Genomic DNA, 26,445 nt, shown 5'->3' with positions numbered 1-26,445 from the left:
ATGCCATATAGTTGAAAGAGGACACCCCACCTAATTATTGCATTGCATCGCAGCCACATCTATTGCTAACAGGCATATAAAAAAATAATGCATAAACCATGAAATCTCCATAGACAAACACTGGCAGTAGAATGGGTTGTACTGAATAGCCTAGTGACTTTAAACGTGGTGCTGTCACAGGATGCCAGCTTGCTTTTTGTCACACACCCTGCTAGATGTACCCTAGTCAACTAACTATAAGTGCTGCTATTGTGTAATGGAAGTGGCTAGGAGCAACAACAGGTCAGCCAAGAAGTGGTGGACACTGAAACTCGTAGATCAGAGCGGTGCTGAAGCATATATCATGTAAAGATCACTTATCCTCTGTTGCATCTTTCGCTGCAGTTCCATAATGCCCCTGAAAGCAAGATCGGCACAATAATTGTGTTAGGAGCTTCATGAAGTGAGTTTCCTTGGACAGGCGGCTGCATGTAGGTCTAAGATCACTATGCTTAATGCCAGGCATTAGTGGTGAAAGGCACACCACCACTGGACATTGGTGCAACTCAATTGCAGGGGGCAACTCAATATTCATGCCCATGATTTTGGAAAGGATTTGTTATAACATGTTATAAATGTGTTTATAGATGCTTACAAACGTGACATTCATAGAAAGTGATGCAGCTTCGGTTATGTTCTGTTCACTAGCCAATCTCTGTCAATCGCTGTCCTTATATTATCTCCCTGTCTGTCACACAGTGTGGGATCTGTAAGGGACAGCTGGGTGACACCACCACCGGGACAGACGTGAGGATCCGTAATGGTCTGCTGAACTGTCATCAGTGCTACATCCGCTCTCGTTGTGAGTTGTTTTTTTTTTTCTTCTTTTCTTTTTAATGCATGCTCTCACAAACAAACACATGTACCTGTTGTCCCTGACTAATATAACATCAACAAATATCATAACTACATAATCATTTCATCTCTACAAAGCAGCACTGACTTTGCCCAACAGTGGTTGCAGTTTTACTGAAGGAATGAATATCTAAAGAACAAAATCTAGAGCGACGCTTCACTCTGAGTTTAGGTTTTGCATGATGGAAGTAGCATATTAACGATACATCTGCTTAATGTAAGTATTAAATGTATCAATAGAACATCTACAATATATTTACTTCAGTGAAGTATCTATACTGACGCATCTGAATACACTGATGTGTTGTTCATGTGTTACTGATACTCTGTTAAGAGTTTATTAATCATCTACAAAGGACCACTCCAAATAAAGTGTTACCAAGTCTGGAAAACAAATAAATGTGTGACATTCTCTAGAATTCCATACTCAATACTCCAGGCAAGAGGAAATTAATCTCTGTATTTCTGTCTGTTTTCTCTTTCAGCTGCTGGTCAGCCCACCACCCTATGAGCAGGCTTGGTGTTTTGGGACCACCTGAACAGCTCAGTCTCACCCACCACCACTTCCCACTATCAAGCCATGCTTGGACTGGTCACATTGACACCTGCATCTTCGGTTGAGATCAATGCAATATTTCCAAGTCAAGAGGTTTTTCCTTTATGCCCAAATGTATAACTCCCACCAAGTGTGTTAAAGGCCTGGTGCTTTTATTAAGGTTGAAATAACCAAAAACTTAGCTGATGGCTCCATCTCATCAATCTCTGTTTGAGGGTGCGATGATTTATATTTTTTATGGAGGATTTATTTGGTCCACTTATAACAAACAGCTGTGCTCAAAGCGGTCGTCACTTTTCTGAGTATAGCATGAAGTATAGCATTATCTACTTTACTACAAATAAAGGTGTTTTTGTTGGAAGTATAGCAAGGAAATGACCACGTTACCACTATTTTTGACTATTATTTAGAGCTTTCTCTGTATTAAGGTCCATTTTGGTCCATATGGATGTTGCTGAGGCGAACAGTCCGTCTCAGCTGCTGCGTGTTCTTTCCTGATCTTTGTGATTGCCGGAAGTCTGTAATGGTAGCTGCATCTGATTGATAGACATCCATTTCATTCGTTTGCGTTCACTGGGCTAAAGGAAAAACAGAACCAAGTCAGGCTGCTTTCACAAAACATTTTGGTGTCCGTTTAAAGTGCATTGACCTGTGCGGCTGGTTTGTTGTAGCATTTCCCAACATGACCAGGAATCTTGTGAGAAGGAAAATATGAAAGCTACTGAAAGGAAACATGAAAGCTCGTAAACAAAAACTGCAGGCAGTTGCTGTTTTTTTCTCATAAAAATGAAGCAAAAAATACGAGTGGGGTTTTAAAGAAACCAGTTGTGAGCGTCCTAATAGAACTTTAGAGTTCAGCAGTGATTAGTTTCTCTTCTATCTTGATTAACGTTGATTCTAGTGACTTTTTCTAGATGGATTTTAAAACTGAGCTATGCATTGTGCAACAGTGGGTTGTTTTTTATTTTTTCTATGTCATTTAGTCATATCTAGTTCCACCCATTAGTTAGGACTGGCCCAATCACACGATACCACCAGTGCTAGGAGGGCGAAGGCTGGCCTTGGCTTCTTCTGAGACCTGTGAGGAGCCACCGCATGTTTTCTAACTGCTGCTCCCACAACGTCATTGGACAGCTGAATGCACTCGGATGAAAGCGCCAATTGCCACTTCTGTTATGTCAGGTAACAGCTGCCTGTGCTGGCTAGTATTGCTACTAGCGAGGTGTAAGTAGTACTAGTAAGCGATTTGGGGGGAAGGGGACCACCCTACCCACCCAGAGAGAGGGCAGTTGTGCTCTCTTGGATTCCCGGCCACGGACGGCTTTAACACCACCGGCGATGGAACTCACGATCTCAAGATCATAGGGCCAACGCTTAGATGGTTGTGAGAGGGATGTTCTTAATGTTACTCATTGAGTCCAACAGCTCAGAGCGTTCGTCGTTGGATCCACAGCACTGGATGATCTCCGAAATCGCACTGAAAGAGCCGTGAGAGCAGCGACGCCCGACACGCTCAGTCCAGTATCAGTCCATACAGCTGGAGGAGGTTCAGACTGAGACCTTGTAATATTACATAATAAACTTTATGCTCATTTAAACCATTTACAGTTCACTGCATTGTTTTGTAATGATTTGCAAGGGAAATAAATCATGTTGATTAATCTTTTTGAATCACCCTGTATTATAAAAGGTTTTATCCTCACGTTTTACACCAGTAGCAGTTAAATTGGCTCTAAATTGCTCTGGTTTTGGGCAGTTTGGTTGTATCTGCCAAGTCTACATAGCTAATTAGCAGTTTATCAGTCAGTGATACAAAACAAATGATGTTCAGTTCTTACACCACTTTGGCCTGATCTTTTGACCCTTTATGGGATATAAGGATCCCTTATTTTCTCCACTTCTTGGATGAGTTTCTCCTCATCCATTTTGAGGCAGAATAGCACAGTGACAAGGCATCTGTCAAAAATGAATCGTACTCTGCCACTCAGCTGGCACACACTTCGTTGATTGTGACAGGAGTGTTTTGGTTTTGTCGTTGGCTCTCACATCACCTGCTGTTACGACAAGCTCTTCACAATAAACCATTAATCTATTATTAAGCATGGAAAATACTGCTGATAGTATCAGGCTGGCATGCAGGGAGAAGATGCCCTGAGCTGTGCTGTGTGTAAAGTCAGTAAAACCAGGACTGGAGTTTGGATAACAGGCATCAAGCATTCAAGATGTTGATTAGAAGTGCATTTTTGACGGATACCAAAACGCCCATGTTAATGCAGCCTTATGATTTCTTGGTTCAAACGGATAAAGTGAGTGCATGTGTACCAGTTACAACCAAAAGAAGATCCATTGGTTTTGCAGTTCTGTCCCCGTGTATCTTAAAGTCACTAGTGATCTGAGATATTTTGCTTCATTAGTGGTGGGAAAGGTATTGCACTGAAAAAATGTGCCTTAGAGTGAAGGGAGCGTTTACACAAAAAAACAGGCAAAAGCATTTTAAGAGTTCAAATCCAAAGACTGTCTGTAGTTGAGGAGAAAGGAAGTGACTGTTATTTCGGCTGTGGTGAAGGAGGCTGAGCAGATTGCACATCTCCGTTTAAACGATTGAGGCTCATGCACTGCGCAGTTCTGCACTATTGAGCAAAAAAAATCATTGCGGTTTCGGATTATTGCGTCAAGTTGTCTGCGACAGTTATGGTCTACGCAAACAGACTTTACGCCAGGCTTTAGACTATTATGCCTCGTCAAAGTCTGGGTGAATATTGGGTGAAATTTAGAAGAGGTTGTCATTTTTTTTTACTTTGAAATACTGCACACAACTAGCAATACCAGTTGTTATATTTGTTTTTAAATCAGTTCATAAACTGCCTCTAAACCACTCGTGTCAGTGCCACTAGCTATGCTTAACACTAACCATTACGAACTACTAGCTGTTATTCCAAGATCTGACCATGAGGGTATATCCAAGGCTTTCGTTTAAAATCATTGATTTTCACCCTTCAAGAACTTGATCATATTGGACATTTAATACGCTGTCATGATTTCTTATATAGTCAGTGTTCTGCGCTTTGGGTCTGGTTGAGTAGCTATCTTATGTTCTATTAGGTATTATCTAGGTTGCTACAGAGCGGAGGCATTGCCAAGCAAATTTGATATTGTCTAGGATGAATAGTTACCTTGGAAATGATATCAAGTCTAAGGTATATTTATTGTGATATTCAAATGTACACTATCTGAAAAATAGATTACTTTGATGTTCAAATGCAATGGCTTTACACTATACTCTATGTTTATAAATAAAGCGCTGAAAAGATCACCTGACTGTTGGTCTGTTTTTTGGGTTTTGGACAGATGCAACTTGGATATAAAAATACAAGTTAAATAGGAAACAGTGGCATGCCCACTCCAGGAAAGGGGAGAGGACCCACCCCAGTTGGAGGCGTTTAAACATCTTGGTGTCTTGTTCACAAGTGATGGGAAGAGGGATCGTGAGATCGGCCGCTGACTGGGACAGGCGGCAGCAGTAATGCGGTCACTGTGCCGGACTGTAGTGGTGAAGAGGGAGCTGAGCCATAACACACAGCTCTCTGTTTACCGGTCAGTCTACACCCCAACCCTCACCTGTGGTCACGAGCTGTGAGTAATGACCAGAAGAACGAAATCGTGAATACAAGTGGCGGATATGAGCTTTCTTCGCAGGGTGGCAGGCTACGCTCTATTTGATAGAGTGAGCAGCTCGGCCATCTGGGAGGAGCTCGGAGTAGAGCCACTGCTCCTCCACACTGGGAGGAGCCAGTTAAGGAGGTTTGGGAATCAGATCATGATGCCCCCGAACGCCTCCTGGTGGATTTTGCCAGGCATGGTCTACTGGGGTGAGATCCTTGGGTCATCCTAGGTCCTGCTGGAGGGATTATATCTCCAAGTTGGCCTGTGAGCGGCTTGGGGTCTCCTGGAATGAGCTGGAGGACGTTGCGAGGGACAGGGTTATCTGGGATTCTCTGCTCTTCCAACTGACCCTATCTGGACTAAGATAGATGATGATGATGTTGAACTGGAAGCATATCAATGTTGTAAGACGTCTATTTTGACTATCAGTGGGCTTTACGTTCCACAAGTCTTTGCTGTCCACGGTGCTGAAACTGCTTGACACATGAGAGCTGTGAAAGCAAATTTTTCTCAGTAACTAAAAGAGTAGAATTGCCCTTTCCTTTGAAATATTAAAGATACTTTAATTAGTTGCTTTAGCTTTTAAACAGACACAAACAGAAAAATGGTCTTAAACTGTCCCTCTTGTCTCTGGGGCAGTCCCCCTCTTGTCACTGGGGTGGGACCCTCAAGGCTCCATTTCAGTCCCTTTAGTCAGGGAACATAACTGAACCATAATCCACTGAAATGATCTGTTCTAAGCTGGACTGACTCCACACACCCCGCCTCGCCTCGCCTCCAGGCTTTTATTCTACTGCTCTGTTTTAAAACATTCGGTTATGAAAAGGAACAAATACCAACTTTTCACCTGGAGAACCTGATTTAAGCTCCACAATCAGACCTTAAAACCACTGCTGGAGCTTTGAGGGGACATTTACACTGTTTGTACCCTGATGAATGTAAGATGTACCTCCACAGAAACTTCATTTCTGACACTGTATAAAATCGAATTGTTTTCATTTCTTATAAAATGAATCATGTAAAACATCGAATGGAGTTTTGACAAATGAATATTCATAAAATTCAGCATCCAGAATGCCAGCGTTTAAAAATAATTGGCTAAAATTTGAATGATATAGAAAAGTTACTGTAAAAATACTTAAACTACATTTACAATACGTAATGCATTGTCTAAAATCTGTCTAAAATATCTCTATAAAAGAGCTTAAATGGTTACTATCATAACAAATGATTCCAAGCTGTGTCACAATTAATGGCCCCTTTAATAGAGAAATAAAAAATGTTTTTATTCATCAGCTGTTATTCATTCTTTCAAATGAATCTCTATTCTTTCAAAGAAAATCTTATTTTTTGCCAACACCAGAGGGCAGTGTTCACCTATATTATATCAGCACATCTGAAGCACATCATATTATATGTTTGTTACAAATATGTATATTTGCATGTCCTGGAGAAAGAGCACTTCACTGAACTGCACCAGGACCACACAGCCAGCACCTGGACATAGGTGTGTGCTCACATATTCTTAATTGTACATGTATTTATTGATTATTGCCAATAGAAAATGAGATTCTATTCCCCGTACTGTTATCCTATGAGGTGCCTACAAACCTGATACCTATAAAGCATCCCTGAGTCCGTCCCTATTGGCCAAAGCTGCAGTAGATGAGTGTGAAGACAGAAAAGACAAAAAAAATGTTGGTGTAAAGACATTACATTCATTCTTACAAAGCAGCCTATTTTGGAAACCTCATTGACCACAACAAAATACTATATGGTTGAAAGTAAGCAGGGCATAGTCGTGCTGACACAGTACAGGGCCTTCCCCAAACTGTTACCACAAGGTTGGAAGCATAAATGTTTTTGTTTAGTAGGCTTGGAACTAAGGGACCTAACCTAAACCCTGAAAAACAGCCCTAGATGATTATCCCTCCTCCACCAAACTCTACTGTGGTCATTATGCATTATTTTAGTGCCAGATAAGGAATGATTCATCGCTCCAGAGAACACATCACTGTTCCAAGGTCCAGTGGTGGCATGCTTTACACCACTTCAGCCATCGCTTGGCATTGCACATTGTGATCTTAGGCTTGTGATGCTCATATCGCACCGTTCTTGTACTGATTTTGCAGGCAGTTTGGAACTGTAGTGCATGATGCAACACAGGATAGGGAAGTTTTGTATGTGGCTGTGTGAGTTTGTCTGGCCTACCATTTCACGTCTGAGCTGTTGTTGCTCCTAGATGTTTCCATTTCACAATAATAGCACTTACAGTTGGCCAGGGCAGATTTAACAGCCTGCTTGATGAAAGCCAGCTTGATGGCTCCAAAAGAGACCCTTTAGAAGAAATGGAACTGCTTTGTTCTGGTATGTGTGCTTGTACAGAGCATTCATAAAGATGTGTATATCAATAAGAACATTCATCAGGCCTTTGTTTACATCCTGTAAGACTCTTATCACACTTATAGATTTTGTCACTGTTTAAGAACCATTATGTAAGTAATATTTCATTTGTAAGAATCTCTCTCTCTCTCTCTCTCTCTCTCTCTCTCTCTCTCTCTCTCTCTCTCTCTCTCTCTCTCTCTCTCTCTCTCTCTCTCTCTCTCAAGTAATACCTGTCTCGACCACCTGGGGGCACCCTTACTCTAGTCTTCTTTCTCGAACCACACCCATATCTGCATTCTTTCCTTTGCAGGCATGCAAGTACTGCATTCACTGCAGACCTCTGTTATTCTTTTATACAGTATGTTATTTTTACTAATCGCTCTCTTTGTATTGTGTTTCTCTCTTTCGCCACATTTAATGACAACCAAATAACTGCTCAATTTAAGGATCAATTAAACACTAGGAATGTTTCATTTATTGTATTACTGGCTTGTATTAAACAATGATGGACAAAGTACTCAGCTGCACCTGAGAGGGGTCAATCATTTTTGTCAGAGTTCTTCCAGCTGACCTTAAAATGCTGTGCCAAGCAACCTCATTCCCCTCTGTTTGTCCCTGACTGAAGCACATCAGTGCACACATGAGTGCTCTATCACCAATTCATCTCTACAGCTCTGTTTACTCAGAGAGAAGCTGCGGCACTGGCTTGGTCCATCAGTGACGACTGCAGTTAATGATGCTGTGGATATATTTAGCCAGTCCGGCAAATTGCTAAAAGAAAGCCATGACGTTCTCCAGAAAGCAGAATGCAGGCAAGAGGAAATGAATCTTGCTCTATTCCCTGTTTTAGCTCACCAGTCTAGGACCACTTGAACATCTCATCTTGTCTTACCCACCACCACCTCCCACAATCAACCCCAGCTTGGACTTTCTCGTTGAGATCAATGCAGCATTTCCAAGTCTTGTACATGGATGTATGTACAGCTTCCACCAAGTGTTTGGTGCTTTTATTGAGGCTGAAATAACGAAACCCAGCTGACGTGTCCATCAGATCTATAGCAGGAATCTTATGACAATGAAGTGTTTTCCTACTTAGACAGCATCTCCACTCAAGTCTCTTTAAAACCAGCATGCTAGAGATATGGCTGTGGCTACTAGTGGAAGTAGAGTTCCAGTAAATGCCTCTAATGTGAATCTGAATGTTAAGGGCTTAACCTCTTAAACGCTGAGACTTTCATGACATCCTAAGAATTGTAATACATGGATTACGTGGAAAACAATGCAAACTGACCGAGTTGTTATTTGTAGGGATGATGAATTCAAGCCTGGGACCGCCAGTGGTTCTTCTGTAACACCGCTTAAAAGCATCGCTGTGTTTGGTGGAGCTGCTCTTCAGTTCCTGTTACAGGAAACTTTGAGTGCAACATCAAGTATAAATCAATGTACAGAACACATTATTATCAACACTGTTCACTTGATATTTCACTCGGAACTTTCCCAGTTCGTTCTCAGTGAAGGCTCTAAACACTGAGTGGTTTGTGCTGCTGAAAAATGAAAAAACAAGTTTCAAACTTAAACAGTCGTCTTTAGCGTGTTGTTAGCTGTTTTTGTCTTTAACCAAACGCAATAAATGTATGTATAATTTAATGTTTGGAAGCTCTGTGAGGGACAGATGTTTCATTTCAATTTAAAAAAGGACCTTTGGTTTGTAACAACAGTGGAACCCTTTTGATTCTACAGAACCAGCTTGGTTCAAATGGTTTCTCAGCAAGTCATTAGAAATCCGGCACTAAAACCACCCAAAAATTCATTTCATAAGCAATTTAACTCACTTGTGCATAGAACCTTTTGCATTGTATTTACAGTATAACATATATATATATATATATATATATATATATATATATATATATATATATATATATATATATATATATATATATATATATATAATGTGTGTATATATGTATAATATGCACACACACACATACATTTAGTCTTTGACAGTCTATTGTCCTCTTTTCCCAATTAATCAGTTATCTAGATATATATAAATATATTAAAGAACCTCTTTTTAGGATTTACAGTCCAGGTCTAAACTTTTGGCAAACCTTATAGAATTGATGGTTTTTAAGCTGTGTGCTTAAGTGAATTCATATTTAAACCATATTTAAGTGCACTACTATGAATAAAGTTAATAAACTGTCTTTGGTTGGGAGTCTCACGTCTCCATCTCAGCACCTTTAGTCAGGGAACATAACTGAACCATAATCCACTGAAATGATCTGTTCTAAGCTGGACTGACTCCACACACCCTGCCTCGCCTCGCCTCCAGGCTTTTACTCTACTGCTCTGTTTTAAAACATTCGGTTATGAAAAGGAACAAATACCAACTTTTCACCTGGAAAAACTGATTTAAGCTCCACAGTCAGACCTTAGAACCACTGCTGGAGCTTTGAGGGAACATTTACACTGTTTGTACCTCGATGTACGAAAAATGTACAGAACCTTCATTTCTAACAGGGCAGCTGATGTTTGTATAAATTTATTTACAAAACATTCTAGAATGTTTCCCACCACTAGAGCCTTGTATATATGCTGTATGTATATATAAACAGCTGTAAAAGCTCAAGACATTCAAAACTCAACATTTCTATTGTAATCTTAATTGTTCATATACAGCTTTATATATATATATATATTGTACAGAACTATATATGTAAATAAGAATAGGTGTTTTGAGCTTTAAATGCTACATGATTGTTTATTTTACAGCTTGATATTTTTCTAAAATGTAAATAATAATAATAATAATAATAATAATAATAATAAAGTAGATGTGCTCAGGCTGGTGGCGTATTCGTTTAGTCCTCTACAACATTGCAATTTTAAGACCAAAACGTGGACAAACGTGGTCAGAGAGCAGCTGAAAACATCGCTGTTTGTCGTCGGTGTGATTGTATACGTGCGCCTTTAGAAAGGCTGGAGAAACCTCTCCTCCATGTTCTGCTCTTCTGATCATTCAGAGGCGCTTTATCTTCTAATCTGTGCTAAGATCCGAGCAGAGGCTCAGACGGACGGTCCATCTCAGCCGCTGCGTCCTCTGCCCTGCGCTCTGTAATGGCGGGAAGTCTGGAGTCGCGGCCGCACCTGATCGATAGGCGTCCATTTCCTCCGCTGCGCCTCCTGAGCTGAAGAGTCAGGCCTGCCTCACTGACGAGGGGCTTCGAGCGCACGGGGCTGCGCGCATGTCTGCTTGGTTTGGAACGAAACGCGCTGGCGTTGTTTATTTTATTCGTTCGGAGTTTTGCTCACGCGCATCTCAAAGTCACGAATGCTTTAAGACACTTTGCTTCGTCGGTGCTGGGAATGTCGTTTGAGCCGGGAATGTCGTTAAGTGATTGAGGCTCGAGCACTGCGCAGTTCTGCGCACTGCAGTTTCCGATCATTGCGCCATCGAGGTGTCTGTGATGAGGTCTGCGCTGACGTAATTCACTTCAGTGCGTCCGGCGTTTAGACCTGCCTGCTGGATTAACGCCCAGTCAGGCTTACATTCGCTGTATGTGCTTCATTGAATAGGCCACGTGGACACAGTTAGATAGGGTCAGTCACGCAGGCTCTACAGCAGAGATGCGGCTGCAGACGGTGCGGGTTTGTTTTCAGACGTTGACGTGAATCATGACTGCGCACGACTAGCAAGGCCAGCTATAATGTTTGTTTTATCCAGCCTCATTACATAAGAAGGCTTATTAATTAGAGTAACTACATTAACCACAATGCACGCTGGCTGAGATAGTCTTAGGGGGTCCTGGGCATTTAAGGGACATAAGAGGGAAATAAAAATCTGCTCATAAACTGCAGCTGAGCCTGATATAAGAGCGTATCGCAGGCTTTTGGTAAAATCGTTGTTGTTTTTTTTTACACCTTTAAAGAATTTTGAATATATTATATTACAGTTTTAAAATTAGTGTTTTACTCTTTGCATAGATATCGAATGATGTATATTTTAATTGTGTGTGTCTATATATATATATATATATATATATATATATATAACAGATAGTACTATATATGATTATATACATATACGTATATAAATACACTATATATACATATTTATAATATATACTATATATATTTACTATATGTAAAATATAATATAATATAATATAATGTTGTATAACGCTGTGGGAAGAAAACCTCGTATCTCCATCAGGGTAACTTTACAGGAGAAGGAAAAAACCTACTTTACTTTTAATGTACGTCAATGGAACCAGACGTCTTTCCAAGTCATTTTGGTCCATTCATCATCAAATTTATAGACAATGTAGACAATGTAAATGATAACAGTAATAATAATTTTCAGTAGCATAACATATATATATATATATATATATATATATATATATATATATATATATATATATAGTGTATTTATATATGTATATAATCATATATAGTATTATCTGTTATAGCGATATAGCTATATATATATAATATAATATAACCTTTTTGAAATGGTTTGATAGCTTTGACATCATAACAATAGCAAAACCCTTTCTGGTGCTATAAGGAACCATATCATTCATTTACAGCACATTCTTCATCAATCTGAAGAACCCTAAAATGAGAGGAAACGAACTCATGATTCTAAACAGAACCGTTGCCTTTACTAAAGAACCCTTAAAGTGCCATCTTTGCTCCTTTTTTAAGAGTGTATGTATTTATGTATATTCAGATCGAATAGAATGTCTTTACACTATTATGAGCGAGAACGGTTTATATATATATGCTATATAATATTATAAACATTAGGGTTCTGGATTCGGGGTCTGTTTCTTTAAGATGTTTTAGGAGCTGCGGCCCATAAAGCGACTACTTAAAACCAGAGAGCTGCCAGCACCAAGACTCTTCATCCAGAGATCAATTCAACTGGCCGTCCGCGTTGCTGTCCGCGGTGCTGAAACTGACCTCAGCGTCGACGCCGAAGGCGCTGGTGCGCTCTGGAGCCTCAGAACCGCAGGAGCCCGCGCTTTCAGCCCGCCTCTCCTCTTTCTTGAACGAGCAACCTGTTTGGTGAAAGCAGGAGAGCAGTCCTAACGATTCGCCACGTTGAAGAGAAACCAGGACAGCGGCGTTTTCGTCATCATTGATTTTTATCATCAACAACCATGTCAATGGTACACCTGAAAAACTATGTGCACATGTAGAAATATTTCTTTCTTAAATATAAGCATCCATTACCTACATATAAATAATTCTCAAATCCTGGACAAAACGTGTTACAGTATGCTCACAAAATAGGCGAACTCATTATAAAACTGGACGGAAAAAAAGACAACATGCAAAAATAAAAGCCAAACAGAAAAGAAACAAAGTGGGAATAATAAAAAAAGAAGAAATAAACACGAAGGTCTGCATCCATTCCCTTTTTCTCAAAGTAACTTGCCAGTGGTAACTCGGCAAAACATTAAAAAGACTGAACTACAAGGGGCGATATGGTTCTATGTTTATCTAGGACGATATTACGTATTAACACTATACAATTTGAGCCACAAAAACACAGCCGTAGAAAGACACACAAAACGTTTACGTTATTCCTGTCAACAGTGAAATATGTACTTGTGCCATTTTTAAGGTATAACTTTGCCGCAGATTGATGGATACTGAATGGAGGTTGTCAGAGCCCCGGGCTCTAAGGCTTGGTAGCTTTATAAGTAGAAATATATAACAGAGGCAGTAATCTGTGGTACAGACATAGAACTCACGGTACAGGAACGCTTAAAAGTCAGTGTAAACAAACAGCTATGGTGCCGTGGAGCGACGATGGCGTGATGCAGAGTCCGTGGTGAGACACTCGTTGCTGCAGAGACGCACCGGGCAGTCTATCAGTTACTTACATCTATCAGAAATGGCATCGACGACCACAGCTACTCGACTAGAGCCCAAAAGAAAAGGAGGGGAGGTAAAAAAAACAAACAAACAAACGGAAAGGCGATATAGCTCGGGCTAGGCGCGCGATATAATCATCCAGCTTGTTGTGTAAACGAATGGCATCGAAAGAAGTCAGGGGGGCGACCAGTCGGGGTCCCCTCATTATTTTCATCAGAGAAGTTTAGTCCCTCGCTCTTTTGGCGTTCCCTCCTTTTTTTGTCCGTTTTGCTTGTTTTCTTGAATCTCTCTCTTCGTCGTCGTCGTCGTCGTTTCGTTCGCTAGGTCGGACCACCCTTTCAGAACATGCTGGTCTTTACTAAAGTGGCTTTGGCTCCGTTCTGTCTTTGCAAAGAGGACAGTACGCTGGCGAACGGTCCCCCCAGAGAGTCCGGGATGGAGGTGATGGTGCCCGGGGCTGAAGCCCAGCCTTGGCTCGGTGCGCTGGCCCCCATGCTGCCCACCGAGGTCTTAGCCTGCTCCACGGGGCCGTTTCCAGTGGCGTTGATCTGACCCCCGGTGGGGCTCGGCCCGCCGCAGTTGGACGTGGGGTTCGGGTTGGGCCCCGGACCACCCGTGCTATCCGGGTCGGTGGCCTTGGCCTCTTTGCTGTCCTCGTCCCGAGAGTCCGACTTCTTGCCCGACCCGTTTTTGGCCGCGGCGGCGGCTGCGGCAGCCGCGCGCTCCTGCTTGCGGAATTTGGCGCGCCGGTTTTGGAACCACACCTGCAGAAGAAGAGCGACGGTGAGCGTCTCAGCGCTGACAGCCACACCTTTAACAGGAAATCTGTACCTCTAAAAAAGATGGTTCTCCAAAGGTTCTGCTGTATAGAACCACGAACGCGAAATGTTCCTGTTGATTGATGGAGAAAGTGTTGGGTGGTTCTTCATAGAACCTTTCTGAAAACGGTCATATAAAGCACCCAAGAGGGCTCTTTTGCTTTTGTTGCCATTGTGGAGAACCATTCTATGAGCTAACGCTTCTATGAAGAATCATATACAACACGTTCTCCATCATTAAAAAAAACTGTTCATGGTTCTATATAGAAGAACCAGCCTTTTAGAAGCGCAGGACCATACATGGCACATTCTGCATTAATCTGAAGAACCAGTTCACCATACACAGAACCATTTAAACATGGCTTTTGGTTGTTCATGGTTCTATAGGAGCCGTTTTCTTTACTAGAGAACCCTTGAAGAGCCGTTGTTAAGAGTGTAGAACCACATGCAACACATTCTCCATCCACCTGAAGAACGATTTCACCATACAGAAAACAGTTAAACATGTGAATGACTCTTTGAGGGTTTAGAACCGTTGTCTTTACTACAGAACCCTTGAAGAACCTTTCATTTTTAAGAGCGTGTGAACTATACGCAACACATTCCCCATCAATCTGAAGAACAATTTCACCATGCAAAGAACCGTTTAAGCATGCTAAAGGCTTATGGTTCTATAAAGAACCGTTGCCTTTACTACAGAACCCTTGAAGAACCATCTTTTTTAGGAATGCAGAACCATGCACAACACATTCTCCGTCAATCTGAAGAACCATTTCGTTTAGTGAAGCATGCAAATGGTTATTTGAGTGTCTATGGTTCTATGTAGAACCGTTGTGTTTACTACAGAACACTTGAAGAACCACTTTTAAGAGAACTCTATGCAACACATCCCCCATCAATCTGAAGAACCATTTCACCGTGCAAAGAACCAGTTAAGCATGCAATTGGCTCTTCGAGTGTTCCCGGTTCTCCAGAGAAGAACCCTTGAAGAACCATGTTTTTTTTGAGAGGGGTACCAAATCTAGAAAAACAAAAACAAGTAAATCTGAGAACTTCGGGAACTGCATAGCTGCATGCGCGCACCTGCACTCTGGCCTCGGTGAGGTCGATCTTGAGCGCGAGCTCCTCCCGCGTGTAGATGTCCGGGTAGTGGGTCTCGGCGAAAACCCTCTCGAGCTCCTTGAGCTGCGCGCTGGTGAAGGTGGTCCGGATGCGCCTCTGCTTCCTCTTCTCGTTCAGGCCTCCGTGGTCGGTGAAGAGCTTGTAGGGAACTGCGGAGACACGCGGAGGGAAAGAAACGGGAGGCGTGAAACCCGGAGCCGCTCCTGCTGCGGAGAGGAAGGGTGGGAATAAAGTTTGCGCGGAAAAAAAAGCGAAAGAGAGGAAAGTTGAGCGAAGGACGCCTGGATCTCAGCGGCGATACGCGATAAGATCGGAGCGTCAAATCCCGATAAAAGATAACGTTATGAAAATCCCGGCTCGGTCCTAATCGGGTTATCCGGGGAAGGCAGCTAATTGAATGTTATTGGAGAGCCGGGATTGGAAACTTGTCATAAATGCTCGCGTCGTCCTCCGTCGCTGCTACAGTAACTTCAGTCCCGGTGTCAATAATGAGCTTAAGCTCCTTCGTTATTTCATTATTTGCGAAGGTTTATGTCTCATCGCGGAGTAAATAAATTATGCCTATCATTTTGGCAGCTTAAGATAATTTTCTTGGCGGTTAGGGTGTGACTGGGATAGTGTAACCCCGTAACCGAATTACGGCTTGCCTGCAATCGCTTCTAACGTGATAAATTCTTTCATTTGTGTAAGCAAATTTCGTTTGGTAAATACTAAACACATTTCCATTTTCAAATGCAATCAGGGCGCGCTATATACCGGGGCCGGCGAGCCCCCTCGCCTCTCTCAGCCGCCTCCGCTGCAGGTGTATGTGGCATTAACGGCGTGCCTATGCAAGTGTGCGGGAGAGGGGGAGGGTGTGGAGTGGCGGTGGCGGTGGGGGGGCTTACCTGCGGCGTACGGGCTGCTCTGGTGGTCCCGCAGGGTGCCCAGGCTGCACGAGCCCGGGGTGAGCGACGGGCAGCCGGAGGTGGCCCCGAACGTGGTCCTGATGGGGTTGTACTGGAAGCCGCTGGCCTGGCTGCACGAGCTGAAGTCCGCGTAGGCTGAGGCCAGGCTCGACGTGTCCATCCCGGCCATACAGGACTCGTAGGCAGAGGAATTGAGGTAAGAATACTCCATTTTATACATTGAAAAGGCTCAGTGTGGAAGGAAAGCCGGCGCTCCCAAAGCCAAAAAGCAATACACACATATACACAGGCGCGCGCGCACGCCACCAGCGTCAGATTCAAATTGGATTAAATTGGCGAGGAGCGCATGGAAAAAGAAAGAAGAGAGAGAGAGAGAGGGAGAGAGAGGGAGAGAGAGAGACAGAGAGAGAGAGAGAGAGAGGAGGAAAGAAGCGAAATGCAAAAAAGAAAGAGAAGGAAAGAGAGAGGGTGAGAGAGAGAGAGAGAGAGAGAGAGCGGAGATGGGGAGCTGCGTTTTGACTGGTTTTGGAGGAGGCTCTCGCCGCTGGTCGATGTGCACTGCTCGGCGCCTGCTCCAAAACTGCCCTCCTTTATAGGAGCTGAGCCTTGTTTTATGAAAAGCCTCCCAAGGAGCCGCCTAGCCCCAGGTCTCTAGAGCATATAGTCCTCATAATAAACTTGGCTCTTTCCGCTTGGACAATAGCGCGGCGTTTGGGTCTTATTGCTGGCGCTTTTTTACATGACAATAACTCATCAGTCTATTGGGCTGGCACTGGGGGATCGGGGCTGTCCAACCCTCCCTATCATTGATCCCCTGCATCTCTAATTAGAATTTAATACCCCGCCATTACGCGCCAGCCCCCCTACCCTCCACTAACCCCCCCCCCCCCCAACACACACACATACACCACCACCACAACCCCCCCCCCCGCCGCGTACAGCCCCTCTCTCCGCTCAGACCGCCATCTTGCCCTTTAATTCAATCACACCACTTGGAAATAATGAAAGTTGGGTGACGATTCTCCCTGATCCAATTTTCCCCGAGCTTTTAAGCCTTTTAACCGAGCGTACACCTTGGGCTGAATTTCCCTGTCTCTCCCTGACTCTCTCCCTGACTCTCTCCCTGCCTCCTTGCCCCACTGTCTCTCTCCCTCTCTCCCTGCCTCCTTGCCCCACTGTCTCTCTCCCTCTCTCCCTGCCTCCTTGCCCCACTGTCTCTCTCCCTCTCTCCCCCTGCCTCTCCTCAGCTCTTCTGCTTCTGTTTGTCCTCTTTAGGGCTGGACGGCGGGAGCTGAGCAGCCCGCTGTTGCCGTGTGAGGAGGAGGAGGAGGTGAAGAGGCTGTGTGCGGTAGGGCTCCAGTGGGCTGAACGCGCAGGGCTGGGGAAGGTCAGGGCGTCCAGACAGTCCGGCGCGCTGAAGAAACTTTCTTTATTAGATGAAAAAGTAAAAATTAGGCGGATACCAGTGATGATCATTTAAACACAGCGAACCACTGCGGCTCATGTCACTAACACTACTACAAATCCAATGACCGTAAACGAGCTCTATTACTATTAATAATACACTGATGATCAATAATAGCGAATCATAAAAATAATACTATTACAGTATTATTACACTGTAATGATCATACCTATAGTACTACAAATACGGCTCGCTTAGTAGCGCTAATAATAAGCTAATATAACGACAATGATAATAATAATAATTAAAATAATAATAATAATGATAGTGATTAATAAAAAACAATAGGTCTAGGATAATTCATGGATTCTACCATTACTGTTACTACCGCTAATAATAATAATTACAGAAAAAAATAACAAATAACAAAAACATTCTTAATAACAGCAATAATCATAATCATAAAAATAATGAATAGATCTAGGATAATTCATGAAATCTACTACTACTATAGTTAAAACTGCTAGTGTCAATAATAACAAAGTAATAGAGTAGTTATAATAACGAGTGTAAGAAAATGATAATTATGACAACGCCAATAATAATAATAATAATTGTGTCAGTGTCAATAAACGAGTTCTATCATTATTGCTGCTGAATACTACTGTTACTACTACTATCAATAATAATAAGCTATAATAGAATAATAATAATAAGCATGACAATAACATGTCAATAATAATGATCATAATAATAAGCATGACAATAATAAGTCCTTAATAATAATAATAATAAGCATGACAATAATATGTCCTTAATAATAATAATAATAATAATAATAATAATAATAATAATAATACTCTAACGCTTTAATAAATATAAGTAATCTATACTATAAGGATGTAATATTAACCGCCACCCGGTGAAGTGAAGCCTGTTGTCTGATTGTTTATTATTCAGTTTTTCGCCTTCAGAAAATCGACAGGATCGACGGCGCAAAATGAAGAGCTGTATATTTACAGTTTCATATGTTTATATTTATTTATTTATTTATTTGCGACCGGCCTGAAACGTTTAACCCGCGCAAACTCACTCCGCGCTGTTAATCTCCGCGCACGCAGCACTTTTAAGTAGCCCAGTAATTCGAGCATCATCTTCTAATTGGTTTTATTGCAGTTATTATTTTCGTTAAAGGGCAAAACAGCATCGCGTTAATGAGAGTAACGAACTCGCGGAACAGCCATCAGAGCTCTTATCTGCGGATTATCGCCCGAGCGCTTCATTTCGGCGGGAAACCCGCCGCCGGTTTCGGGCGCCGTTTTAATACAGATATTGATCGAGCGGCTCGCGCCTTCATTTCAGCAACGGGAGGGCTGTAAAGAGGATGGACGAACGTGACCATTCGAGTGGTCGAACACGGAGAATGACGGCGTCTTTTTTTTTTGCCGAGACATAAATAAACGAAAACAATGCGAGAAGCGCGGCGCGTGCAAGATCTGAACTGAGGCTTCCTCGAAACGCGAGGCAGAAAGGGAGTTTCTGAGGTCCGGCGGGAGTTTCTGAGGTCCGGCGTCACTTTTTTTTTTTTTTTTTACTTTGTTGTTTTCTTCCCGACATTTTTTCGATCTTTCATTCTCAACAAAGGCATGAAACAGATTGTGGAGTAACCTTTTCTCTTTTTTCCCTTTTGTGCCGTTTAAAAAAAGGAGGTGTGTGTGTGTGTGGGGGGGGGGGGGGGGGGGGGGGGAGATGGGAGGCGGGGGTCAGCAGCAGTCGAACGTATCGTCGCGAAAACCCCGACGAACAATGAAAAGCGGAGACGATGAAAATGCATGAGCTTCACTCCAAATGAAGACCTCGTTGATTTTTCACCGTCGCTCCCGTGTTCCCGTGTTCCCGTTTTCTCCCCATTTCCCCCCTGCTTTACTCTCTCTCTCTCTCTCTCTCTCTCTCTCTCTCTCGCCTCCTTTAGAAAAGAAAGATAAACGACGATTAAGGTCCATTCTTCTCGCGCCTCAGCCCGGTCCCCCTCTTATGTAAATGCTTCTGCTCTCTCTCTCTTTCTACACGCGAGCTGGGACTCCAAGTTGTACCAAATGGTTAATTTGATTAGAGAAACCAAAGAGCCGGTGGCCCACCGTCCTCCCTCCACGCGTCTGCCACGGCCACAGAAAGGGGAGCTATCTGGAGGAATTAATCTAATAAGGCACAAAAGGGCCGAGAAGTCTTTTCTGATATTTTGCCGGGGCAAATAGAATTATAGCTTTTACCATCCGCGTCTTCCATTCAAACGCCTCTTTATTGTCCAGCTCTATAGTCCACCAGCCGGTGAAACGCCCATCTATTATATTTTCAACATCTCCTTTTATAGCGGCCTCGATCTGCTGGGCGGCATTAAGAACGTCAGCGTCCAGCGGTCGGACCTGGCCGCTGAATGTGACACCTGTCCGCTGCGAGAGGGGTTTTTTTTTTGGGGGGGCTCGTGCGGTGTGTAAATCAGTCGAGCAAGCGTGTAACTACCCACCAATTGCTGGGTCAACAGCGCGCGCCGCTCTGCGTTAACCTTCACTTTCAAACTCGCTCGTAAATCGTTCCAGCGCGCGCTTAACGCCTTATTAACAGCGGCCTGTTGCTTTCTTTGGGCCTGGTTTCGTGATTTAAGGACTCATAAACGTCCGTGTGGCTGGACTTGAATAAATCAGAGCGGCGAGAAACCTCGCTCGCAAAAAAGGCGCTGACCACTGGCAGCCGAAGCGGACTCGGCCTGCCCGCGCCTGTGGTCGCTCCGCGCTGAAGGAATGCGGCCCGGCGGGCGCACAAAGAGAGGAACAAAATGCCATTGTGTGTGTGTGTGTGCGCGGGGATGGATGGATGCGACTCATCACAGGACCCCCAGAAAGAGGCGGAAAAATAGCAGAGAGAGAGAAAGAGAGGGGGCGGGCGGGGGTGGGGGCGCTGTCAGGTTGGACATAACGTCTCACTTTGTGCGGCAGGAAATCTCGGGGTTTATCAAAGCGGGGATTAATAAGAGGGTGCGCGCGCGCGCGCGTGCATGTTGAACACGCTGCCGCAGGGCGGATTAACGTGAGCTGTTCCGCACATCAGCCTACGCGTTAGTGGATTACTGTAATCTTGTTGATCGCGATAGCTTTAATTATAGATTTCCTTTCATTTGGGAAAAGAAAAGGAAATTAGCGCATTAAATTGCGGTTAAACCGAAAGCAGCGCAGAGCAGACCGAGCGCCTTAGTCTTAAACTCGCTCTTCGGTCCGGTCTCAGGATCATGCGTTGGTCAGACGTTCTGCTGTTTGAGGTCGTAATCGGAGTGAGAGATGGCCGAAGCGTGTCCTTTAGAAGCGAGGTCGCTCTGCACTGACCTCGCAATAATCAATCATCCAATAAGACCTGTCAATTCTGTCAATCAATCACGGCGTCTTTCAAAGAGGAGCTTCTAACAAAGGCGGGGTCCGGAGAGCGCAGCGCACAGGCCTGCGCTGCGCTGGGAAACCAGGCCTCTCAGCGGTCAGCAGCGAGTGGACACACTGCGGCGCGAAGCGTCCAGAGGTTTGATGATAAGAGAACATCACGATATTGAAATCGAATCATCCCTCCCAACCTGCTCATAGCGGGGAATAATAGGTGGTCCTGATGATGGTGATGGTGATGAAGGAGAAGAAAATGGTGGTTATAATGATGATTTTGATCATAATGGTGATGGTGATTGTGATGAAGATGGTGAGGATGATGAGATTAGGAGGATGATGAAGAAGGAGAAATAGAAGAAAAAAGATGATCATGATGATGATGATGATGATGATGATAGTGTTGGTGGTGGTGAAGGCGAGGCTAATAGGACCACGTTGATGATGATAATTACAATGATTGAGGCTGAGGTCATAATACTGATGATGATGATGATGGTAGTAATGATGATGATGATGATATTAAGGATGGAGATAATAGAAAGGAAGAAGATGAGAATGATGAGAATGGATTGAGGAAAATGATGATACTAAACGTCATAACGGTGATGATAGTGATGAAGATGATGATAATGACTATATTGATGATGATGATGATGATGATAATGATGGAGATTAGGATAATTATGTTAGTAGTGCGGAAGAGGATGAGTACAGAATGATGAAGACGACGATGATGATGATGATGATGAGGTGGAGGAGGAGAAGGAGAACGATGGTCATAGGACCACGTTGATGGTGATGATAGTGATGTTGGTGGAGATGTTGAAGATGATGAGCAGGAGAAGTAGGATGATGATAATAGGAATAGTGGTGGTGATGATGATAGTGAAGGCGGTGGAGATGATGATGATGATGATGATGATAGTGAAGGCGGTAGAGATGATGATGATAGTGAAGGCGGTGGAGAAGATGGTGGTGATGATGATAGTGAAGGCGGTGGAGATGATGATGATGATGATGATAGTGAAGGCGGTGGAGATGATGGTGGTGAGGATGATAGTGAAGGCGGTGGAGATGATGATGATGATGATAGTGAAGGCGGTGGAGATGATGGTGGTGAGGATGATAGTGAAGGCGGTGGAGATGATGGTGATGATGATGATAGTGAAGGTGGTGGAGATGATGGTGGTGAGGATGATTATGTTAGTATTGCGGAAGAGGATGAGAACAGAATGATGACGATGAGGAGGAGAAGGAGGACGATGGTCATAGGACCACATTGATGGTGATGATAGTGATGTTGGTGGAGATGATGATGTTGAGGAGAAGTGGGATGATGGCTCATGATGATAGGGATGGTGGTGGAGATGATGATGATGATGATGATGATGATGAAAAGGATGAGGAGGAGGAGCAGAAGGATGATGATGACAGTGATGGTGCAGACAATGCACGTCGCTGATGATCAGTGTAAGAAATGTCTTATCAGTTCTTCAGTTGGAGGAACTTGTGCGGTCTCCTCTGTTTACGGTCAGCGCTGTGAGGGTCAGCTATGCGTATCGTCTCTTTCCTCCACTGCTGAAGTGCCGGCGAGGAGGAGACGGAGCTTTAGAGCTGCCGAGCGCTCGGCCCACCTCTCTCCTCCTCGCTGGACGCAGCTCATCCAGACTGTGTGTCCAGCAGCCCAGCAGGGAGGGCGAGGCTCGGGCCTCCAGAGGAACACATTAGCATAGAAATCTTATTCTGCAGGGATGGTATTAGCAAACATATTACCCTCTAACGCGGCTCCGGCCCCGCCGACATCAATTACTAAATGACTCCAACCTCCAAGTCGACATTAACGGGAGAAGAAATGCCATCATCGACCGGAGCGAAATAAGATTTTGTAAAGATGCGATCATTTAATCTCTTGCCCGTGTTCAAGAATTTGATTCATAAAATCGTCTAAAATGAGATGGAATTAAATTCTTATCGGTGTCCGCTGTCATCGTTTCGTCTGTGTGCTGCGTAACGCTGCTTTAGCGATGACCCTCATTACATCCTGCGCACACAACGCGGCCTCGACTTCCCCCTCAAATCGCCATCCTAGGCGAATAAAGCGGTTTCGCCGGAGCCTGCGCGTCACTCCACGCCAAACCAGGCCGCTTTCAATGAATGTGTGTGTATATATATATATATATATATATATATATATATATATATATATATATACACACACACACACAGATCAGGCGTAACATTCTGACCACCTCCTTGTTTCTGCGCTCACTGTCCATCTTATCAGCTCCACTTACTGTATAGCTTCACTTTGTAGTTCTACAGTTACAGACTGTAGTCCATCTGTTTCTCTGATACTCTGTTACCCTGTTCTTCAGTGGTCAGGACCCCCATGGACCCTCACAGGCACTATTTGGGTGGTGGATCATTCTGAGGTTAGTGTGTGTTGTGCTGGTGCGAGTGGATCAGACATCGATATATATATATATATATATATATATATATATATATATATATATATATATATATATATATATATATACACACACACACACACACACACACACAAGTATATATATATATATATATATATATATACAGATAGACAGATAGGTAGACAGACAGGTAGACAGATATTCATTCCAATGTATTTAACCATTTCCAAACCTCTCCTTGTGGCAGCCCATATTGTTTGGAGTCATCGTCCAATATCTGCTAATCAATACTTCATTATGCTAAATCAGGTGCTGCTGATGGAATTGAATAAATCCGTGTGATGGCTGGAGGCGTCCAGGAGAAACCTGCAACCAGACTTGGTCCTTCTAGCTCACAAGACACCAGCTGCTTCTTCAAAAGATGACATTCTTGTGATATTTGATCGTATTAATGTCTGTTTCTGGACTGTGTCGTTCATGCATTGTGGTTTTAAGCACACTTGTTGCCAAGATAAGATGTTTCCGACTATGAGTTTGGGTGACTTTGCACAGCACGTCATGCACAGAGTGAATCCTACAGCGCTTCTTTTGGTAACTTAAAGGGGAAGTCCACCCAATTTTCAAAATGTCAGTACTTCTGTAATTCAGCAATTGAACTAAAAGCAAAGTCCTTCAGAGTTTGATGTGAAGCGGCTCATTGTGGAGAAACCCACAGAGTCCAGTTTCTTTCCTGTGGTGTCGACAGGAAGCAGGTGTCCCAATGTTTCCAGCACAAATAGAGCCCCCGTATACATTTTACCCAAACAGCCACACGAAAAGTCTGAATTATAATACATAGAGGATGTCATTACATTTCTTTGGGTACCGTTTTGCCTTGCAGGAACCTCACCGTCACAAATATATTTTTAAAAGTATATTTTAGGCCACGATCTTCTCAGAGATGTAGAAAAACAACGTGCGAGGCGTATTCATAACCTTTTACTCTAACATCTTTCTCTTAGAGGCATCAAACTCTTCAGACGTCTGGTTCCCATCACCACCATTGTGAACAGTTCTGACTTTTACACCTCAACCGTGTCACTATGCAGAATTTCTGAAACTCGGTGGAATTCCCCTTCAAGCATGGGAGGCGTAGCTGATGGTGTTAATTAAGACACACAAGGATAAATTTATGGCGAATAAGTCGTAAGAGGCGGTGTTGGATTTGATGTAAATCGGTGGCGCGTGAAGAAAATAAACGGACAGCGTTTGTGCGGCTGATCGGCGCGTTTGTAACAACCGCTTTTGCTTTGCAGTGCCTGTTTATTATAACACAGCGTGACCAGGGCCGGGTCCATCCTGCAAACTGCACCCAAACAGCGCGAGGGGGCAGATTGTATTTAGCTTTATTCTCGGCATCGGCGACTGACAGTTATTAGGCCGGATCTCATAAATCAGCCGGCGGGCCGGTGCTGTTGCTGAATAGGGCGGCCGGGGAAGCTCGGGTCACTGTCATTAAGCAGGGCCGAGAGTCTGCGCCTCTACACAGGCGCCCTGCTCGGCCCCCCGAGGCGGTTTGGGTCTGTGTAGGACCTGCTGGCTAAATAATATCGCCGTGTATGGGGGGTGGGGTGGTGGGGGGGAGGTTAAATGCTTAATCACACATGCATTAGCGCGAGACAGCGGGCTATTGTGCGGGACGTGGGTTTTACTGGACTTAAGCGATTAATGACCAGCACATCGACAATGATTGAACGCTTTTTAATGCTTTAAAAAATCCCTCTCGGCCTCCTCAGGGCCCCCTTGTTGGCCTTCAAGTTGACTCGCAATTACAGTAGGCCAGACCCTCCCACAGATCAGCCTATCAAAACTCCAAACGACGTCACTTTTGGTCAGAAAACCTTGATATTGCCTGGGACCGTTTTGCAATCTACACTCCTTAAAGCACCTTAAAGCAAGGGTTCTGCAGTAAAGCAGTGATTCTACATGGAACCAAGAGCGCTTATAAAATTAAGTGAAATTTAAAAAATTTAAATTGTGAAAAAAGTGAAATTCCCCCTTAAGTCACTGAACAGGACTGAACAGGGCTTTTTAAGGTAAAAGCCTCTTTTCATGGTCAAATAGCTCCTGTTTGTGATGGAAAACCGGCTGGTTCTTTAAAGAACCAAAAAGGGTTCCACTGTTGTCGTGAGTTAACGTACCCTGTTCAGTGCTGAATAGAACCCCTTTTGCTCAGAGTGGAACTGTAGAAATGGTCTTCCCTTGGAGTGATGTTTTATATGCTTTTTCAACAAGCCTAGTTTTGTATTTGATTGCATTAAAGGGGAATGCCACCGAATTCTCAAAATTTCAGAATAATTAAATGGTAGATAGATAGATAGATAGATAGATAGATAGATAGATACTTTATTGATCCCGAAGGAAATTTAGGGTTACAAAACAAGTAAAGTCATTCAGAGACGTTTGATGTGAAATGCTCCACAAACTCACATAGTTAGAACCCTCCCCAGTGGTGGTGATAGGAACCAAACGTCTAAATGCGTCTACATGCTCACAGAAAGTTAATGCATGAAACGATTTCTCAGATGTTGATGCCTGAGACGTTGTTTTAAGATAGATGTGAGGTTTTGGTTTGAAACATATTTTGCACCCCATTAATGGTGGAGATGCTTTAAAGGGCAAAATGTTTCCCGAATTAAAGTGTTTTTTTTTTCAGAAGCACCGTAATTCTTTACATACACAACCACATAGCGTGTGCAAATTGACTGGTGGTTTGGATGGTAAATAAAATGGCTATATTTGTGTTTTAGAGACCTCAAGATCTCAGTAATGGAATAATGTGGCAATAGAGTTCATGCTTAATTTAATCCTTCTGACACGTGCTGGGAACAGGCTTAATGAACAGAATTCATACACTTTAAAGGGTTCTTTAGTAAAGGGAAATGGTTCTTTATAGCACTATAAGT

General features: G+C 43.3%; 2 protein-coding genes across 12 annotated transcripts in view; one reads left to right on the top strand and one right to left on the bottom strand.

Moving 5' to 3' along the window:
- The window catches only part of limch1b (LIM and calponin homology domains 1b), a 187,924-nt gene extending 183,163 nt beyond the window's left edge, over positions 1–4,761 (top strand). For all 11 annotated transcript variants that reach the window (XM_017716139.2, XM_037540301.1, XM_017716144.2 and 8 more), the window contains 2 exons: positions 739–841; positions 1,380–4,761. In XM_017716139.2, coding sequence (XP_017571628.1) covers positions 739–841; positions 1,380–1,405 — 129 coding nt within the window. In that variant the 3' untranslated portion in view covers positions 1,406–4,761. The remainder of the gene's footprint in view (positions 1–738; positions 842–1,379) is intronic.
- A 7,883-nt stretch (positions 4,762–12,644) lies between these two features.
- On the bottom strand, positions 12,645–16,745 carry phox2bb (paired like homeobox 2Bb). Its single transcript, XM_017716181.2, has 3 exons — positions 16,218–16,745; positions 15,292–15,479; positions 12,645–14,154 (listed from the first exon to the last, which is right to left on the bottom strand). The coding sequence occupies exons 1-3, from the start codon at positions 16,456–16,458 to the stop codon at positions 13,729–13,731; spliced, it is 855 nt and encodes a 284-aa protein (XP_017571670.1). The 5' UTR covers positions 16,459–16,745; the 3' UTR covers positions 12,645–13,728.
- Between the last annotated feature and the right edge of the window lie 9,700 nt (positions 16,746–26,445).

This window comes from Pygocentrus nattereri, chromosome 8 (genome assembly GCF_015220715.1).
Source record: "Pygocentrus nattereri isolate fPygNat1 chromosome 8, fPygNat1.pri, whole genome shotgun sequence".
NCBI lineage: Eukaryota > Metazoa > Chordata > Actinopteri > Characiformes > Serrasalmidae > Pygocentrus > Pygocentrus nattereri.
The sequence above is the reverse complement of the archived record's forward strand: the minus strand, read 5'-3'. Positions and strand labels throughout refer to the sequence as shown.

Excerpts from the sequence above, each read along its gene's own strand:
- phox2bb (XM_017716181.2), bottom strand. The coding sequence starts at position 16,458 with ATGTATAAAATGGAGTATTCTTACCTCAATTCCTCTGCCTACGAGTCC. Across the intron at positions 15,480-16,217 it reads GAGCAGCCCGTACGCCGCAG|TTCCCTACAAGCTCTTCACC; the intron begins GTAAGCCCCCCC and ends GTGTCTCCGCAG. Across the intron at positions 14,155-15,291 it reads TCACCGAGGCCAGAGTGCAG|GTGTGGTTCCAAAACCGGCG; the intron begins GTGCGCGCATGC and ends CTTCTTCTGCAG.